This window comes from Thalassophryne amazonica, chromosome 13 (genome assembly GCF_902500255.1).
Source record: "Thalassophryne amazonica chromosome 13, fThaAma1.1, whole genome shotgun sequence".
Classification (NCBI taxonomy): Eukaryota; Metazoa; Chordata; class Actinopteri; order Batrachoidiformes; family Batrachoididae; genus Thalassophryne; species Thalassophryne amazonica.
Window position 1 is genome coordinate 33,511,107 of NC_047115.1, and position 20,729 is coordinate 33,531,835.

General features: G+C 40.3%; 2 protein-coding genes across 2 annotated transcripts in view; one reads left to right on the forward strand and one right to left on the reverse strand.

Moving 5' to 3' along the window:
* The first annotated feature begins 1,802 nt into the window (after positions 1 to 1,802).
* Positions 1,803 to 20,627, forward strand: LOC117523932 (GTP-binding protein 2-like). The gene is made up of 12 exons (XM_034185555.1): positions 1,803 to 2,154; positions 7,552 to 7,578; positions 8,092 to 8,276; positions 8,689 to 8,797; positions 8,896 to 9,093; positions 10,326 to 10,500; positions 13,221 to 13,440; positions 13,667 to 13,802; positions 14,308 to 14,366; positions 14,511 to 14,682; positions 17,457 to 17,621; positions 19,914 to 20,627. Exons 1-12 carry the CDS (start codon positions 1,957 to 1,959, stop codon positions 20,094 to 20,096), a joined length of 1,827 nt encoding a protein of 608 aa, XP_034041446.1. The 5' UTR covers positions 1,803 to 1,956; the 3' UTR covers positions 20,097 to 20,627.
* Positions 12,639 to 20,729, reverse strand: part of polh (polymerase (DNA directed), eta) — a 44,233-nt gene continuing 36,142 nt past the window's right edge. The window contains exon 13 of the mRNA XM_034185554.1: positions 12,639 to 12,650. The gene's annotated coding sequence lies outside the window, so the exon portion shown is untranslated. The remainder of the gene's footprint in view (positions 12,651 to 20,729) is intronic.

Below are 20,729 nucleotides of genomic sequence, written 5' to 3' on the forward strand. Positions count from 1 at the left end.
CACTTAGAATCCAGTCTCAGTGTATCATGGCCTACACAAAAATGTATGATAGCAATCTCAGGGTGGTAGCTGTAGCCAGGTAGGGGTCAGTGAAGAATTACACAGAGGTCAAACTTTAAAAATGCTCCAATCATATTGAAAACTATATCACATTACTTGTCTGATCATAACAATTCCAAAAAGGTACAGTTTGGACTATCTGTGATGGAATGTTCTGGAGTTACGATATGGGGTAAAAACAGCAAAAATTGTGCCAAAGGTCAATTTCAGTTTGTACAGGGGTCAAAAGTTAAAGTTGCTAAAATTCAGTAAAAAAAAAGAAAAAAAGATGCAAATTATTGTTTAGGTTAATAGGGTTCTAATAAGGAATAGTTTGCACTATCTTAGAAGCAAGTTTTGGTCAGAAAAATTCTATTCATAATTCAGCCACTAGGCGGCGCAATCACACTTTGTGTCTCTTCGATTTATAAGATCATACTCATAATTAAAAAAATCAATCACTAAAATAAAATAAAATAATAATTATACTGTCTGTTAAACCTCTGAGCCGAGATGTGTCCTGTTGACTCAGGACACAACAACAACAGCAACAGCAACAACAATAATAATAATAATAATAATAATAATAATTTTTATTAGGATGAGCAGAACGAACTGCGGGAAACTTATTTTTATTTGGTTCTGAACGTCACGCATATTTATGTATTTTTCGCTGCAAAAACTGCTCGTTTGTGTGGACGAGTCAACCCGAGGAGCCGGGTGGGCGGGGTTTAACAAGAAAGTGAAGCTTTTTGAACCATTGTATCGGAAATTGTTTCACTCCTGGAGTGTTCATTCATAGTGCTCGAAAGGACGGTCATCTGCTGGAGAAGTTCGGAATTTTGCCAACAACAGACATGCTTTCCTGTTCTTTTGTATGTTTCATTGAGTATTTGTTTTTGGGATTGATCTCATGCCTCAAAGTTTCACACAAAGTAATTCTGTTTTAATATGGTAAATTGCTGTTTTGAGTTATCATCAACACATGGATTGGAAAAGACTAACCCAGCCACCTCCTTGTCTACATTTTTTGCTCTTCAACCTCTATCCTGCTACCAGCACATTTACATACCTGATATAATTGATAAAAGTCGTGTATTTAAGTCTAGAGTACACTTTTATACATACACTGAAACAGGATATATTCAGTATTGTCCCTCCGTCTGCCAACATTTTTGCTTTGCTGGTTTAGACAGGCTGTTGAATGCCCCGTATAATCATCATAACTGAGATCTTATGAGATTGTACATGAATAAAAATTAATATTTCATGTGAAGTGGACGTTTACATTTCAGTTGTTTGAAAGTTTTTTCTGCCTTTTTTTTGCTTGTTTCTCGAGCGAGACCTGGCAACAAAAAAGCTAAATAATAACTAATTAATAAATAATTAAAATAGTAATAATAAAATCCTGCAGAACCTTGTTATTGAACTTTTAAGAACATACAAAAAATGCAAAAAGCTTGTAGAGGATGAAACAATCATACCTTAGTACCTTATAGCTTAGTATACTAGCATAGTTCCACCTTAGAACCTTACTGAATTTTCACCTGCAAAAATACAGAAATCAAGAATGGAATTAACCTTGCCAACCTTAAAACTAAAAATACAAAAATAGCAAAGGTGCTTCAATCGATCGATGCCGGTTCGAGCTCTGTTTCGTAAACAGAAAGACACCGCTCCACCGGCATTTACGGTTAAACAAATCGGGCGCACCCTCAGTCGAAAAGCTCATCCTACTGCCGCGTCGTGGCGAATGACGTAAATGTACAAAAAAGTGGTTGAGGTGTTTTTGTTTTTAATGTGATGGTTGTGAATGATCACCACTCAAACACCCGCATGTTTTTGATAACTGTCAAACAAGTATCTGCTGAGGCGGTGGTAAGATAAGCAACTTTAATCGACGCTAAACTCTGGCTGATGGATGAGCGGGTTTTAGACTTATTTGGCTCAGGAAATGGACAAGGTTCTGGATGTCAAGCTGTTGGGTCTGTTAAAGCTGGAAATGGCTTTGGGTTAGCGCCCAAAAAGCCTTCGTTGAAAAGTAACAAGAAAGCAAAAGCCCGGTTTGCTCGAAACTTCAAGCCAAGCAACAACACTCCGTATCTACCTCCAGAGGTAAGGCTGAAAATATTCCCAACAAAAAACAAAATTTACACTTAATTTACACTTTGTCAAGTTACACCAGCGTTTTTTATTCGAAACCGCTTAATTTAAATTACTTTATGGTGCGAGACTTTGGCTAGTTAGCCGTGCGGTTAGCTTAGCAGTGACACGTAGCTAACGATAGTGAAAGTCACAATGAATGAGAACTGCACACATCTGTTCGGTGTGTGTGTTTGTGTGTGTGTGTGTGTGTGTGTGTGTGTGTGTGTGTGTGTGTGTGTGTGTGTGTGTGTGTGTGTGTGTGTGTGTGTAAAACATTTTTCCATCTGAGTCAACCGAGTCAACATTACAGGTACCTCTATAAGTATTGAGACAGTGACCAATAATAGTTTTTTGTTGTTGTTGTTTTTGACAGTGGTTCTCTGTACGTATCTGGTCGCTATAGGTTACTTAAACATCAACTTCAACGTTATTTATAGAGCACTTTAGAACAGCCAAAACTGAAACAAAGTGCTCTACATGGGGGTCATAAAAACAAAGCAACACAACAACTATATATAGAGGGTTTTCATGTGACGTATCGGTCACGTCATTTTGTGTCCCGCGGCCATTCTGGATTACGACGCGGTGGTCGCTGTGTTACGCTACGTGCATTGGGCGAACAATTGCAGAAGCTTCAACGTCGGCGTGAAGAAGCCTCACGGCACCGTGGCGCTGAGAGAGATCCGCCGCTACCAGAAATCCACTGCTACCAGAATTTTATTTTATTTTATTTTATTCGGCAATAAAATTATATAAGAATACATAAAAATACCGCCGAGGATAACTCGAGAACGCTTCCAATACGGATGCTTATTTACATTGTGGTCCTCGAGCACTGAGCTGCTGATCCACAAGCTGCCCTTCTAGCGCCTGGTGAGAGAAATCGCTCAGGACTTCAAGACGACCTCCGCTTTCAGAGCTCTGCTGTGATGCTCTGCAGGAGGCCGGCGAGGCTGACCTGGTCGGCAGCTTCCTAGTTCACAATATCGCAGTGTGACACTGTCGGCCAGTTCATTACATCACCACTAAATTCACTATCTGGTATAAGATACGGATCCACTGAACCAACTGCTACACATTTATCATGATAAATAGCTTTATCTCAAGGATTTAAAGCCTCGTAATAACCGTACATTCTCTCCATTTTTCTATCACGCGCCAGCCTCCTTGTAATCCAGAATGGAGACGGCACCTGTCCTGCAGCAAATTGGTCACGTGATTGAAAACCCCATATGTGTATGTATGTCGAAGTAGAAACTGCGATCTGGTAGAATTGGAGATTGTAACAGTAGAGACTGGCAAAATCCCAGTGGTTTGGAGACTCTACGAGTAGAGTTTCCATTGATTCGAAGTTCTTACTTTCTTACTGTGTGATCTTCAGCATGGTGTAGTTCTAATGTTAAGTTGATGTGACAGATATTTTTCTAATTTCCACAGTAAGGTATTGCTGTCATTCTACGAGGTCTGTTAGATAATAAACCGACCCTTTTATTTTTTTTTTTAACTATATGGATTTGAATGACATGCGATTACACCATTCATGCTTGAACCCTCGTGCGCATGCGTGAGTTTTTTCACGCATGTCGGTGACATCTTTTCCCTGTGGGCAGGCCTTGAGTGAGATGTGGTCCCGCCCTCTCGGCTGAATTCCTTTGTTTCACACGCTGCTCGAGACGGTGCGCGTTGCTTTATCAAAATTTTTTCTGGACCTGTGAGGAATATCCGAGTGGACACTATTTGAGAAATTAAGATGGTTTTCGGTGAAAAGTTTAATGGCTGATGAGAGATTATGGGGTGTTTCTGTCGGTGTAAGGACTTCCCACAGAGCAGGACATCGTGCAGCGCTTCCAGGCGCTGTCGTCGGCCTGTTTCGACCTGAAAGCATCCTAATTTAAGGCTTAATTCACCCAGGACGTCGTGAGAGAACAGAGAAGATTCAGAAGAGGCCGGCATGAGGACTTTATGCGGACATTCCACTGTTTAAGGACATTTTTTTAATGAAAGACCTGCGCACAAATTCGCCGAGTCGTTTCCGTGACGACTCGGCAAATCTGTGTGCGCCGCGACAGGAAAAACACCTCCGTGTTGGAAACCATTTGTAAAATTCAGGCGGCTTTTGATGGCTTTCAACAAGTGAGTAACTGAGAAATTGTTTAACAACTTGGGCATGTTCCAACTTACCCGTTAAGGTTTCCAACGGAGGTGTTTTTCCTGTCGTGACCCCCCGCGGTCGGGTCCGGCCCGACATGCGGCTCTGCCCGCACGTTCTTTCATTACAAAATGTCCGTTAACAATGGAATGTCCGAATAAACTCCTTATGCCGACTTCTTCTGAAAGTTCTCTGTTCTCTGACGACTTCCTGGGTCAACAGAGCCTGAAATGTGGAAGTTTTCAACTTGAAACGGTGAGACGCTGCCGCTTCGAAGAGCAGATCGCCGTCAGGCGCCGTGGGCCGTCCTTACGGGGACACTACCAGACCAAAATCTCTCATCAGCCGTTAAAATTTTTACCGAAAACCAGCTGAATTTATCGAATGGTGTCCACTCAGTTGTGCCTTACAGTTTTGAAAAAATTTTGATCAAACAAAGCAGCAGTCTCTGAGCCATTCCTAAACAATGAAAAAAATCGACGAGAGGGTGGGCGACTCCTCACTCAAAGACTGCCCACAGGCGAATGACATAACCGACAGGCGTAAAAAAACTCTCGCATGCCCACGAGGGTTCAAGCATGTCTGATGTAATCACACGTGATTCAAATCCATATGGTTTTTGAAAAAAAATAATAAGGTCGGATACTTTTCTAATAGACCTCGTATGTCTAGATATCATCTTGTCATGATAACAGTTGGCTTGGAGTCTCGACTAGTAGAGTCTCCAATTCCAGTCAGAGTCTCCATGGTAGAGTCTCAGATTCTACCAAATCGCAGACTCTACTTCGACATACATATGTGTGTGTGTGTGACTTGTGCTTACTATTGTACTTGCTATTGATACATAGATTCATCAACTACGTTACAGAAGCAGTTATGTATCCATAACCCCGTCCGTGACTGGAAGAGGACTTACTTTGGCTATTTGTCTGGAACACGTTGGCTGAGTGTGATGACACTGCGTGATCATCACCACTATAGCGAGTGACTGGGTTTTTACACAAAGCCAAAATATGGCCATTGGGTATTGCGAAGACTTATGCTGACGTACCTCAGCATTCCATTCCTGTTACTGCCAGGGTCTTCAAATTCACAGGGACCATTCTTGGCACACAGACCTTGGTTAGTTCAAAGATGGCTAACCTTGACCTATTTTAAGAGGTCAAAAGGTCACATTCTGGTGTGAATTTTTACGCTCATATGGCCGAGGGTCCTTTAGCATTGTGTTATATTTAATATTTTAGTGACACTTTTTTTTGTATTTGTAACGCTTCCCCTAACCATAACCCCTGGCCCCCTTCTTCACTCTCTCTTTCCCCTAACCATAATAGATGCCCCCCCCCCCCCCCCCAATCACACTGCCTTTCCCCTAATCAGGTTCTGTTCAGAATAACAATATATATCTACTGTGTACACACACAGAAATGTACACAGAAGACTTCTGTGAACACAGAAATTGACTTCTGTATTTTGTAATTATTTTTCTTTTACCATATTTTTGCATAGTTGCACTGTTGTTCTGTGACTGTCCCGGTGCTGCTGCAACATTGTAAATTTCCCCATCATGGGACTATTAATGGATTGTATTATCTTATCTAACTCTAACCATGATGCCCCCGCCCCCCTTGTCACTCTCTCGTGCTCCCGTCACAGTGTGTTCCGGACAAATAGCCAAAGTAAATCCTCTTCCGGTCACGGAAAAATATCCACTGGCTGTCTACGCACAAATAGAGTTTGGAATTATTAATACAGCTACGTTCGGATAGCCACTTTGTTTGTTTTTCCCCCTCTGTACGCCACCACAACATAATTGAACTGAAACAATCAAAATGTGCTTGTAGTGTAGACTTTAGATTAGATAGAACTTTATTAATCCCTTGGGAATACTCCCTCAGGAAAATTGAGGTTCCAGCAGCATTGTATATGAGCACACAGGGTAAGAAGCCTTAAGATTTAATTCCATGGGTTTAACAAAAACAATGTATTTAGGAATTACAGCCATTTTTATACACAATGCATTGATTTATAGGGCCATGAGTACAATTCAGGGGATGGTTAAATGATACCTTTATTGAATATGAATTGGCCAAATGGCCTTACATCAGTCATTAAGAAATACAAACAGTATGGTACTCTATGATAAAGCTAGAGGCTGCAGCAGTTATCAAAAACTGAGTGACAGTGCAAGGAGAAGCCACCAAGCACCCATGACATTTATGAAAGAGTTGCAGGTTTCTGTGGCTGTGATTGGAGCAATATTGGTCAGTTGCATCATCATTGCGCCACAAAACTTTTGAAATGCCTTGTTTTATTGTTGTTGTTTTCTGTGTTAAAGATAGGTGTGATCACAAAATTAGTAGGGGTGATGTCATTCACAGTTTAACTTTCGTGGCAGAAGCCACCTCTCACATGATTGTCCAAGAGATGAATGTCTGTGATGCATTTCTTGAAAGAGATGCATCTTTGTATTCATGGTAGAAGTTGCCCAGCACACGACCATCCAAAAATGCATGACTACGAACACAAGAACCACCCTACAACTCTGACCCAAATTCAAACTGCAAATCAGTAATGCATTTAGGCGACTGCAGCAAGTTATGAGGATCCTGGGTAGGGATGGAACATCTTGGCCTCGGAGCAAGTCTGAACACGTTAAATGACTTCATTTGTCATGTATCTCAAATATCATGTAACTGGCTCAACTTCCTTATCAAAGTAGGACCATTTAAGGCTTCACTGATTTCCATTCATGTAGTCTTTTGATTATTACTTATTGATTAAATGATCATTGTGTGATCTGTGATTGGTCCAAAACACAAAGAGAGTTCATTTAAAAATTACAATGTTCTAAAATGAAAAGAATTAAGTTTAATTTATTACTGTTTGATTAAATTTGCCTATGTAGTGTTCCTCCATAATGGTTCATTTATCTGAGTCAGGATTTTTCATTTATATATATATATATATATATATATATATATATATATATATATATATAATACCAATAATCATTATTACACTTTTCCATAACTTACTTACTTTTATTCATATATTTGTGGTTTTCACCCAGTAGCACATTAAATACTTGTACATAAAGACTAGCTGAACCCTTGTAGGTTTGAACAGTAGTAATTGTTCATGATCTGTTGTCTCATGCCTCCATAATCAGACATCTGTTGTTTATACTCTGTCTCTCTCTCTCATCCGCTGTTGTTTAGGCTGAAGAGGGAAACATAGAGTATAAGGTAAGCAATTTATGTCGTACGATGACCTGGCTCTGTTCAAAACACGTTTTTATTCTCTTCATGATGAGCACAATGCTTCAGAGAAACGGCTACACAGTCAGCATAAAGTAGTTATTCACAGTGTTTCTGTTCACAAACTGCCAAATTCTCTGCTGACAAGTGTCAGCCTACAAAATATTATTATTATTATTATTACACATCACATTATTAAATGTGTGTTAATAGTCACCTTTCAAAAGGACAAACTTAATGACATGAGCTGCAAACAATATGTGCAGTCACACACAATCCACAAAAAGCCGACACCACTGTGGATTAGCAAGAGCATTTTTAGTATCAAGGCAGCTGCTTTTCCTACTACTTCAAGTTTGACCTTCTTATTTTTGCTGTCCCAAATAATAATTGATGTGTAATTTGCATTAAAAGTATTTATTCATTAGATTAATTTCAATGGGATTGTTATTGTGCAAGTTTAAATTCAACACTGATTTCTAAGGTCTTTTTCCTGTCTAGCTGAAGCTGGTGAACCCGACGCAATACCGCTTTGAGCATCTGGCCACACAAATGAAATGGCGTTTGCAAGAGGGTCGTGGCGAAGCAGTCTATCAAATTGGCGTTGAGGATAATGGCATGCTTGTGGGACTGTCTGATGAAGACATGTGCGCTTCATTGAAGACCCTCCATAGGCTAGCAGAGAAGTAAGGCCATAAAATATTGTTCATTTTTATTCAGACCTGTGACTCTATTATCACTCTTTTTTTTTTTTTTTTTTTTTTATTGAGCTGCAGGACCTTACTTGTGTGAAGCGCCTTGGCGCTATGTAAATTAAATGAAATGAAAGGTAGTCTCCACGTAAAGTGTAAGTTCCTGTCCCGTGACATTGTGCATAAATATTTCTGCCTGCCAACTCATCCATGTGCACACTCGTTCATCTGGTTCTTAAGTACAATGTGATATATTAAGTGCCTGTCTTCAAAGGTTATAAGCACTTAGAGTTTTGTTATCCGCCTCACAGTTTAACTCAGAACACCATAATGCCACCTGCATTTCAATATTTCCCTTACATGTAGCTAAAAAATACAAAAAGGCACATAAAAATAACTCTTACAGGGTCGGCGCTGACATCACTCTTCTCAGAGAGAGAGAGGTGGACTATGACGCTGACATACCTCGTAAGATTGCTGAAGTTCTCATTCGCAAAGTGCCAGACAACCAGCAGGTCAGTTGCGCCGCTGCAGGCATTCCTTTTAATTTTCACATATTTTCTTTTTGAAAATTATTAAAGCGTTTATTTGCTCTTGTGCATGCTTTTGGCAGTTCTTGGACCTGCGAGTAGCTGTACTGGGTAACGTGGACTCAGGAAAGTCCACTCTGCTGGGTGTTTTGACACAAGGAGAGCTGGACAATGGACGGGGGCGAGCAAGACTGAATCTTTTCAGGCATCTCCACGAGATCCAATCGGGACGCACCTCGAGCATCAGCTTTGAGATCCTCGGCTTTAACAGTAAAGGGGAGGTGAGAGATGATCCAGTGCTAGAGAATACGTATTGTTTAAGCTTAAGAAAGTAATTCTATAATATACTTTTAATATTTCATCCCTCAGTCAGATAAGAATTCAGTTGTACTTAGGGTTTGGTATCGGGAATCGGTTCTTTTCGAGAATTGTTAAGAAATGATTTGATCCACCGACATCAATAGCCTTTTTGCTTTTTGATTCTCTTATCGGTCCTTCAGAGCGGCCGTTGATTTTGAGGGTGTTTGTCGGGAAAATGATCATTTCTCTACGTTGATTACAGACCTTGCAGTAGGTCTGTAATCAACTGCTTCTGCAGCGTGGCTCTGCTTTGAAGCTTGAAGCAATGAAGAAGTGCTCTGACCCGCTGCTTTGTTGGTTCTTTGCTTCACTGTTTTTTCATAAGCGGGAAATCTGCTTCTTATCCCATCTCAGAGCCATTAAAATATGTCAATCGTGAGTCACTTTTGTGCAGAATAAAATCACTACCTGGGACTGCTGTCTTGTGAGAAAAAAGAGAAACATCCTCCATTCCGTTCGCACAGTTTCAAACGCTGCGTGGCTCTCTGCCGAGTCAAGTTAGAAAGATAGAGTATGGTCGGAATTATTAATTTCAAAGCGAATCGCCATTTAAATCAAATGACACCTCTTTCCAAACATTGTAATACAAATAATAAATTGCAATCGATCACATCGTTTTTTTTTCCCTCCCAAAATGAGACTTCCTGCGCTGATGTGCAGCAGCCGGCTGAGTTCAGCTCAGAGGTATGGAATATCATGCCAAAATGTCTGAAAGGAAATGCTTTTGATAAAAAGTACAGATTTTGTTTATTTCTATTTATGTCCAGAGATCAAGGATCCACCATGTAGATTTTAATTAAAGTCCAGAGATCAAGGATCCAGTGACCAATTTCATATTTATTTACTTTAAGACACAATAAAATGTTGTTGACATAGAAAACCTGTAAAGCCTACTTTTAGTGCACAGAAAATTCACAAGAGGCATCGATAAGGAATCGGATCGATAAGCGGAATCATTAATGGTATCCATATCGATAAACTCTTAATACACATCCCTAGTTGTAATAATTCATATGGATACACATAAAGAAGAATAGAAATGCTATACATGATATGATAATGGAGAATATATCTTAACTATAATGCAGTGTTCATTGGAATGGGTACATCTGTAAGATAGTAACATTACAAATACAGCTGCTTCTTTGCCTAGGTTGTGAATTACAGCGAGTCCCGGACAGCGGAGGAGATTTGTGAGAGCGCCTCTAAAATGATCACGTTTATTGATCTGGCTGGTCACCACAAATACCTGAAGACCACCATCTTTGGGCTCACTGGCTACTGTCCTGATTTCGCTATGCTGGTCGTCAGTGCGAATACTGGCATTGGTGAGAATTTTCATGTTTTCTCGAGTTTGTTTACTGGTACAGTCAAACTCCCACCAAGGTGCTCCTCTGAGTCTGTGTACTTTATCTCACTGCTTGTCTGTTTAACCTACAGGCCATATTAATATTGATATTGTAACAGGATGGTAATAAACTCTCATGGGAACAGTCTGACACACACAGCCTATGATCGTGCACACTTCACCACATGATGTCATGCAAATGTGATATCTGAGGTTAGGTAGCAGACCACCATTCCAGCTACAACTGCACCCCTCCTCTTCATCTCATCCCCCTACTGTTAGTCCCAGAATATCTCAAACACCTTCTTGTCAGACTCTTGAGTTCCACCAGCAGCAGCATTTCCCAAAGCTAAACTGGTAAAGCTTAAACCTGATGGTAACTTAAAACGGAGTATTTCATCATTCTTGCTGTTCAACAGAGACATTTTAACCCTGATATTTGCAGACATTACTTAGTGATGCATATGAGGCATGCTTATTTTATTTTTCAGATTTGCAAGTAAATATACCCCCACACCCCCCAACCTGACGTTCCATTGCAAAAAAAAATAATAATTTATTAACCTTATAAATGCAATTTATCCTAAAGCGTTTGGTTGATTTCAGTGAAGCTTCACACCATGTAAAGATGAAGAGAGGTAATTCTGGTCCGACATCTTCAAGGTGGGGGGATAATTGGGCTTTAGTTTTTATTTAATGCATCACCTCGTATTGACCCTGTTAGTGCAACGCATCCTAAAGTGCTTGGTGGATTTCAGTGTAAATTCACACAATGGTGGCACACCATATGAAGATGCACAAGAAGGAAAATGATTCCAGTCCAATATCTTCAAAGAGTGATAATTGTAATTCTGAGTTTAATTAAATGTAATCAAAATAAAAATATTTCTGTTGCTGAACTTATTAAAATTACACTTTCGTATGCAATGCAAAATTTATATTCCTGATGCATTTAAAAAAAAAAAAAGACAACAGTCTTCAGCATTTCAAACAACAAACTTCTTTGTCCTTATGGGTCATAATAAGCCCCCCCCCCCCCCCCCCCAAGCAGAACACTTTCTGTTACCCTGTAAATAACGCAAATGGGTGTTACACAGGACATTTGTGTTCTGTTTAAATATTACTAATGTAGTCAAGGAAGGAACGCTCATACTTCATTAATGATGGCTTAATTACATCTTCTGAACGGGTTTTGTGTTTGCCTGTGTCTTCTTGTTGGTTTGGTATTACCATATTCTCCTGACTTCCAGGACCTATGTAAATGTATATGCCCTGGTAGTCAGGAGGTTAACACATTTGTGTTTGTGCCTGTAATGTGTTATAATGTTTTAAGGTGTATATGGACAATGAGGCTGAACCAAGCACCTTTTTGGATTTTTTTATTTTTTTGTATTAATATTACATAATGAAGTGTGAACCTTGTTGAAGGAGCCAGTTGAATCAGGTGCTTCTCAGTTCAAGGACAGCAGACTTCTACAGCTCAACAAGGACTGGAGCACACTGATAGATTTTCAGCTTTTAATGGTGCGAACTGACCAGCATTTCACCACCATTGTGTTGTCTTCAGCATCAGCAGCTCTGATATAAGTGTCAAAACCTTGATCTATTTGCACGCTATTAATGACTGAAAATCTGTTTATTCTCTGATCCTTGTTGAATTCCAGAACCTTGGTAAGGGTATTCACTTCAACCTCATTCAGGGTGTTTGTTTGTTTGTTTTGCCTGGTTTTGAAAAGCACCTTATATGTTTCTGCTTCTTTAATAAAGTCGGGCATGCAGGAAGAAATGGGGTCAGCAATGAGAACCAGCTTAGATATACTGCACAAGAGTCCAAAAGGGAACACAGTGTCTGAAACCCAAGAACTACAACTTTAATTATGAAATGGTGTAAAGGATCCTTGTAATATGTAACTAGTCTTTGGTTGTACCTGACAAGCCAAAAAAAAACTTCCAAAGGTCATATTAACATTTGGAATCTTTGTTACCATAACAAAGACTGCCATCCCTCTACTTTAGCCATCAATACTTTTATAAATGGTGATGAACTTTGACCTACTTGGAATCTGCTGACTGTGACGTGGGTGAAAAGACTGCCTGTTTATATGTGCCAGCTAGCAGTCCACAGCTCAGCTGATGAGGGGTTGGAGTTATTTTGAGTCTGTCAAGGCTGTAAAGGTGTGTCCATGAACTCCTTCGTGATCCAGCCTATGTTGAGAGCTGTAATCAAGCGAAGTCATCATAACCTGCTTTGCATGTCTGTCACTCAGGTTGCAGTTTTGGTTATAGTGAAATGCGACTCCAAAGGCACATCTGTGGGACACGTACTGTGGTTTCTGTGTGAAATCAGAAAGGTTTAAAAAGCTCTTAATGGTGTTCTGAATGACTGAGAGAAATTTAAAGATGTTTAATAGTCTGCAGTGTTCTGTGCAAAGTAGCTGCGTGGACATTTTAAAGTGTGCACATATGCTGTTCATCTGTAGAAGAAACGCTCAGCTGATGAGTAGGAGCGAGTTTTGATATCTACGACTATAGTTTGTGGAGTTTTCCGCTCAGAGAAGAGCTATTTTTGTTTGTCTGCAAGAGCATTTTATGAGCAGGATTCTGTGAAGCACAGTCATATCATTTCTTTTCACTCAGAAAAGGTGTTCTGGTTTCTAAACCTTATTGGGGTTGTGTGTGTGTGCGTGTGCGCTTTTTCAGCCGGTACAACACGAGAGCATCTTGGGCTTGCCATGGCTCTAAAGGTGCCTATATTTATCGTCGTCAGTAAGGTGGATCTGTGCACGCAGACCACTGTGGACCGAACTGTGCGTCAGCTGGAGCGCGTGCTGAAGCAGCCGGGTTGCAACAAAGTGCCTATGGTCATCCACAGCACAGACGACGCCGTCACAGCAGCACAACAGTTTGCCCAGTCACCCAAGTACGAAAACGGCCACATGCGGTTCTTGTGTAATTCCTAACCATCTTCCAGGGCTTTTTTAAAAAAGAAAAAAAAGTGATATGTTTTATGAATCTGCTTCTGTTAGTTATGTTAACCAAATCTCCCAGAAGATGCTATTTGATTGACTGCTTTCAAACCTGAATGATATGAGCTGACTGTTACACCCAAACCCATGTAAGCTGTTAATATTTCTACCCCCTTTTAGTATCACGCCTATATTCACATTGTCCAGTGTGTCTGGAGAAAGTCTGGACTTGCTCAAGGTCTTCTTCAACATCATCCCTCCCCTCAGCAACAGCAAGGAGCAGGAGGAGCTTATGCAACAGCTCACTGAGTTTCAAGTAGGTTTGACAGAAATGTAGCTGCGTCCCACCATAGGCATGAAAAACAGATGATTGATCAATGTTTACACCTGCATGCAGTAGATTGTGCAGGAGTGATGTGTTTAGGTCTGTGTCTGTCCATTTGTCAACAAAATTACTCAAAAGAGTTTTGATCCATTTTGGACCAAATACAAGGAAATGATTGTCAGCCAAGAGAAGTTTTTATTATTATTTTAATTATTCATTTATTTTGAAGAAAAATCAGTTACAATTTAAAGACATAGGCCAAAGTCTGTGTTTTGGTGTAGCCGATGGTAGCTTTGAATCCCCTGTGGTCAAGGATAAATTGGTTCAGTTTTGAACAATTTATCAAATGTCAAAAAAATCACAAAGAATGAATTTTACTTGACACTGTCAAACTTGTAAGGCATTGGGTGGGTGGGGGTGAGTGCTCTCTCTGGGAGCCTCTTCTTGTTCAAAATGTGTCTGAATATGAATGACAACAGTGCGCCTTGTGTAATAGGTGGATGAGATCTACACAGTGCCTGAAGTGGGAACTGTGGTGGGCGGTACTCTGTACAGGTCAGTATATTGAAATGTTCATAGCACTTACCTATTGGTCTTCACTCAAAATTGTATTTTATTTATTTTTACTGCTGGTGGGTTGGGGGGGGGGGGGGGTAGCACTCTTGACATTCTCTGACTCTGTTCTCTTTGACTCCACAGTGGTATTTGCCGTGAAGGAGATCATCTCGTGGTAGGACCTACAGACTCCGGCCAGTTCCACAACCTGATTGTTGGAAGCATACAGAGAAACCGCTCGGCATGCAGAGTCCTGAAGGCAGGTCAGGCTGCTACACTGGCCCTGGGGAACTTCGACCGGTCACTACTACGCAAGGTCAGACCCTTTAAAGTTTGGAGTCACATCTTCTCCACCTGACTTAATTATATAGTCAGAGCAGTTTCTTAGAGGCATTCCCATACAAATACAGTAACAAATAAAATCCGTGAAGTTTGCAAGAGCAGTCGGGCTTCCACTTACTGTTTTTCTATTGATTAATCGATCAGCTGTTTTTACCAATAGCTCATCAATCTAAAGGGTTAATTAAATGTAAAAGGTAGATAAAGCATATTTAGCACAACACACACCCTTTAATAATGATCTTATTTGACCAAGACTATTTTAATTTTCAAATCTGCTACTTAAAAGTTAATTTTTATTGTTTTGTTGGTGTCATTTTTCATGAGATGAGTGATTTAAAAGTAAATAAAGTAAAAATACAGATGCGCCAAAAAGATGCTTCAGTTAAAATATTGATGTTGCATTTTCAGTGTCACCGTAATGAATTCGGTCAGCTAATCACAGCAGTATGAATGATCTAAGCAGAGCGGTGAAAACTCCGCAGATAGGAGGAATTCCGCAGATTTCATCATGGGGGGGTTAGTGTTGTACTCTGTAATCGTGATCTTCACTGACTTTTTAAAATGGCTATCACAAAGCGTTCTTTTTTTAACAACATCGTGCAAGTTTTATAAGTCCGCGGACGCTGATCTGTGTGTTACAGATAAAACATCTGTGTCCTTGGCTACGCGGAAGTCTGCGGAGAAAAATGACTCTCTCAAAGTGTGGCTGTTGCGACAGTTATCGTAAAGCAGGAATGGTTGGTTGCTACGGCGATGCTGTGTGGCTGCACCAAGCTAAGCTTAGCATGTGGACATCGCATAGTTTAAGCGCTATCAAGTTTTTTTAAATTTTGCAGGTCACGGAGCAACGTCAGAGAGAGGGAAGATGGCGAGAAATACTGTTTGGAAAAAAGTTTAATAAGGACAAGAATCTGTGGAATTGGTGCTGGCTTGAATTTAAGGGCGCCTTCACACATAGTGTAAATATGTACAACTCAGAGCGACTCACAGCGATAGAGCTCGTATGAGTGCCCCACAAAACATTGCGCCGACGGGCAGGTGTGCACGATGTCAGCGCGACAGTTCATGCACGCGACGGTGTCTTTCGAGCAGGAACACAGTGCGAGCTGCTGCAGCTGCGGTGCATCACGCCGCTGATGTGGAGGAAAATAAAATTAAAACCAGCTGTATAATTCGAGAATATCACTGGGTTGATATAAATAATACATAAAAGGGGGTGCAATACAGAAGCCCGTGGTTAAATAAAAAAAATAAAAAAAATGCCACTCACGGGATTTGAACTCACACGCTGTGATTACCAGACGGAAACATTACCACTGCGCTACAATCACTGTCTTGTAACAGGAGAGTGAAATGGCTAAAATCAGCAAGCAGATAATCTTATTTTCAAAAAAAAAAAAAAAAAAAGCGCTGTGATAATTGACCAAACGGCATTTGTTATGCCATATTTCTGCTGATACGTGACTGAAAGTGGTGTATTTGTCGCACTGTTGGGTTGTCCTGGTCCTGCGGCGCGCCACACACAGCCCTCATGGCCGATTCCCGCTTCATGCATACTTTATGCGCAGTTCGACCAAATTCGCATTATGTGTGAAGGGGCCCTAAAGTTCGTCGTCATGAACACAGATGAAAGAAACGGGAAACGCTCACTCTATCTTGTGCCCTCAAGAATTACGTTAAGAATTTTTTGGTCTCTAGAGAATAAACATTTTGTTGTTCAAACAGGATTTCAGACAAGATTATGTGACTTTTTTTAATTCATGTAGACTTTCTTTCATTGTAAAAAAAAAAAAAAAGACATTGTGGCTTTGAACGGATTTACAGGAATTTACACAAGGATATATGTGACGTTTTTACTATATGGTATGTTATTGATCATTTACAATGATTTTCAAAATATTCTACAAGCTTTAGCTGTGGTTTTTGAAATGCTTTAACAGTCTTTTCAGTGTTCATGAATCATGTAGTTTAATTGTTAAATGGTAAATTGACTGCATTTATATAGCGCTTTTCCATCTGCATCAGACGCTAAAAGCGCTTTACAAATAATGCCTCACATTCACCCCAATGTCAGGGTGCTGCCCTACAAGGCGCTCACAACACACCGGGAGCAATAGGGGATTAAAGACCTTGCCCAGGGGCCCTTAGTGATTTTCCAGTCAGGCTGGGATTTTCAGGTCTGGTCTCAAGCCTAACGCCTTAACCACTAGACCATCACCTCCCCTATTGTTCTGAGATAATGCATAATTTGGTTTAAAATTAAAAGGAAAATCATTCCAGGTCCTACTTTCATGTCATATTCTGTTATTTCAACATTATCATTGACAATTCAAAAAGGTTGAATCTAGGATCATTTAAATACGTGCTTCTTTTGAGATTTTTTTTTTCTTCCAGGAGATGCTGAAAATGTATCATTAGATACAAAATAAATTTGGTTTCTGGGGTCCGACAAGCCCTAAACCCCAGACCCCCTGCAAATTTTCTTCTGATTTCACAGTTTTCATTTCACAGCCCTGCAAAGGGAAAATACGTTAAAGCGCACTGCAAAAAATATAGTAGTACTGAGCCGTAACTTGCAGGATTCCAAAATGTGGCAGAGTTATTACTTGTTAGTACTTTTATATATTTATAAAAGACTTAAAAAAAAATGAAATGTTTCAACTGAGTCTGCAGTTCAGACACATGTAGGATTGTGTATATTGTTTCTGATTACTCTGAAAGCTAACTTGTGTGAGGTGTTTCTCTTAGGGTATGGTGATGGTGAGTCCAGAGATGGATCCTACTATCTGCTGGCTGTTTGAAGCCGAAATCGTGCTGCTCTTCCACACCAAGACCTTCCGCAAAGGCTTTCAGGTTACGGTACACATTGGCAACGTGAGACAGACTGCAACAGTGGAAGCAGTACACGGCAAGGTTGGTTCGTGCACAAAATAATCTTTTTTCAAAATGCTGTACTGTCATACGGTTCCCAACCATGGTCCTTGGGGTCCCCTTAACTTGCACATTTTCCATCTCTCCCTGCTCTGCCACAAGCTGATTAGCTAGAGGTGGAAAATGTGTCAATTAGACGGTCCCAGAGGACGATGGTTAGGAACCACTCTGCAGAGGTCATCAGGGTTGTGAAAAATCCGCAGAATTCTGAAGATTTCATCGTGGGAGGGGTGGGGGTTATCACATCGTATAAGTTTTCTATTTAATTTAATAATATTTAATATTATTAAATATTATAATAATAATTATTATTATTGTCATCCCAGCTGGCTTGGGATCCCCCAGGAAGAATTACAGGACTTCGCAGAGGATAGGGAGGTGTGGGATGAGCTGCTTGCTCTGCTGCCACCAGGACCCAGGCCCAGATAAGCGTCTAATAAGAATAATTCTGCTAATAATAATACTGCTAATGTAGGATTATTTGAGTTTGTTCTTGTCAAAGCTCAAAAATTGTAACTTATTTTAATTTTTTTCCCAAATTGTGCTGAAACCCATAACTTCCTCTTGCACGGTTTTTGCTGATTCTTAAAAAGTCTTAAAAGGCATAGAATAACTAAAATAGAAGGCCTTACTTGGTATTAATGTTTTAAATTAGACTTTCAAAAGTCTAAAGAAATGCTAAGACATATGAAGTAGGAATTTTTTATGTTTTCTTCTGACAGTTAAACAAGTAGATACTCTGCTGCGGTCCCCCGCCTGTTAAGCTGATTTGTACATGTGATGTGTACATGCAGGTGTTAACAGATAATTGTGGGCATTGAAAACATAAGTTTCTACAGCATGATATGTCAGACAGAGGCAATTTCAGTGAAGAGTACAAATCACTGCTGAAATTGAAATGTATGTGTACTGTTAAGTGTAATTGTTACTTCAGACCAAAATGTTTGTATTAAAGTTAAAGTAACCATTTGTGGGGTCAGATAGTGGCTTTTTTCACTAATAGTCATGTTTGACCTTGAGGTCCGAGGCCAAATGCAGTCAGGTCAAGGGAGTCATGATGCATGGTTTCCTATAGGTGTTCAATACAAATGTAAGCTGTAGACATGATATTTGGAGAGATAAAGTGACAATCTGAAGTCTTTTTCAACCATTATCTTGAATGACCTTGAAAATCTGAGCCAAAGTCACATCCCTGGACATCACATTTGTGTCTGTGTACAATATAGTATGGATGTGTACTATGTATGCAAGAGGTAAGAGTGAAATCTAGAGCCCTCAAAATGTGAAGGATGGACACATAGACGGAGTCCATTTCAGTGGTCGCCCTTATTTCACAGTGATGGGAGTTTTTCAGGAATTCCTGGAAATCTGGTGTCGCAGACCAAACGGTTCCCCCTAAAAATTGGTTCCGCCCTGCCTCCACTGGTCACATGTCATTTCGGAGCTCAGCAGCTGGTCTGAGACGGACTCTCTTCACCCAAAGCGATCAAAGGGAATAATGGGATTATTAACCATCAGATGACAAAGTAAAACCTCTTAAGTCATTCTAAAGTCAGGTTTAAGCAGAATGAGACTGTTTTAGGCAGAAACAAGGCGATAATCGGTGACACTTTGAAATGACGGAGGCACAATGAACACAGCAGGAGCAGCTCGTCATGGCTGCTGCGCTCTGATCACTTCCTCCGTCTTTTATTATGAAATAATGCTGAATTTAAGTGGAAATGATTGTTGTACAAAAGCTTCAGATATCTGTCGCTGAGATAGATGATGACAGTTTTAAGCAGAAACGAGGTGATAATCTGTGAAATACTGCGGATGCTTAGAATTGAAGCATGCGCAGCGAAGGTAGGGCAGACTGATTTTTGCTTTTCATGAAAAGCAAAAATTAGTTTTCATTTATGTTTTCCCCGTCTCTTCTGCGTATGACTTGTGATGACATCTATTTCTCCTGTGCTCTTATTGTGAAAGACTCTTGTGCAAGAAACAAGAAGTGTTCTGTGACAGTGGCTAGCTTTGTACAATCAACAGTCACACAGTGAAGGAGCTACTTTCAGTTTGGGTTTTGTTTTTGTCTGACAAGTCATTTTTACATCTGCAAAATTGAGTTCCTTGTCAGCTGATGTCCTCAAAGTTCAACAGAAACTTGTGTGCATTTTCACAACTTTGAGCGAAGATGAGGCAGGGGCTGCCTGCACACCTTTGTTTGCCGTTTTGTGCTCTGCTTGTTGTGTGTGGCAGAAACATGTTTTTGTGACGGATGTTGTTTTGTCACAGGAGGAGTTGCGGACAGGCGAAAAGGCGGTGGTTCGCTTCAGGTTCATCAAGCACCCAGAATACTTAAAAGTGGGAGCTAAGCTGCTCTTCAGACAAGGTGTGACCAAAGGTATCGGGCACATCACCAACTTGCAACCAGTCGCCCACTACCAACCATCATGCAACGGAGATGAGGCAGTGTAGAGCACAGTGGCGTTTTGTGTACAGTCTTTGTCTTCATTCAGAACCTTCCTCTACAAATCATTGTTCTGATCCGTGCACATTAAGACACTTTTCACTGCCCGGTCTTCACCAGTATCCTTCCATATGATGTTTTTCAGCTTTTTTTTAACAAACTGTTCATGTTTTAATAAGCTTTCATGTGTCGAATGTTTGAGTGTTGTGATTTGTGACTGATACGAGCCAACGCCATCATATGTTGTGCAGCATTATTTTATGTGAAGCTGTCAAGAGCAGTTTCAGCGCAGGTTCTCATATGTTGAGGAACTTGCTTTCTCACACCTTCACTTAAGTGCTCCTTAACATAGTTAAACCTGACATGCAGTTCTCGAACCACTTGCACTGAAGCATACACTCAACTCATGGAACATAGCGTTAGCGTATAGTTTACATGTTCACAAATTTTAAAGTGTGAGATGTTTGAACATTAGGGTGTAACCCATTTCACCAGAGTGCGTGTTCCACCCAGAATGGTGCTTACTTAGTTTAACAAAGCAGGGTTCTCCCCAGACATTTTTAGTATAGCGGTGCTGTTGGTAATTATCACCCGAGGCGGCGCACGTTACAAGCCATTTTGACTGGTTTTAGATGCATTGA

Coding starts and splice junctions, on each gene's coding strand:
- LOC117523932 (XM_034185555.1), top strand. CDS start 1,957: ATGGATGAGCGGGTTTTAGACTTATTTGGCTCAGGAAATGGACAAGGT. Junction 13,441..13,666: donor CAGTTTGCCCAGTCACCCAA/GTACGAAAACGG, acceptor ACCCCCTTTTAG/TATCACGCCTATATTCACAT. Junction 14,683..17,456: donor ACCGGTCACTACTACGCAAG/GTCAGACCCTTT, acceptor TGTTTCTCTTAG/GGTATGGTGATGGTGAGTCC.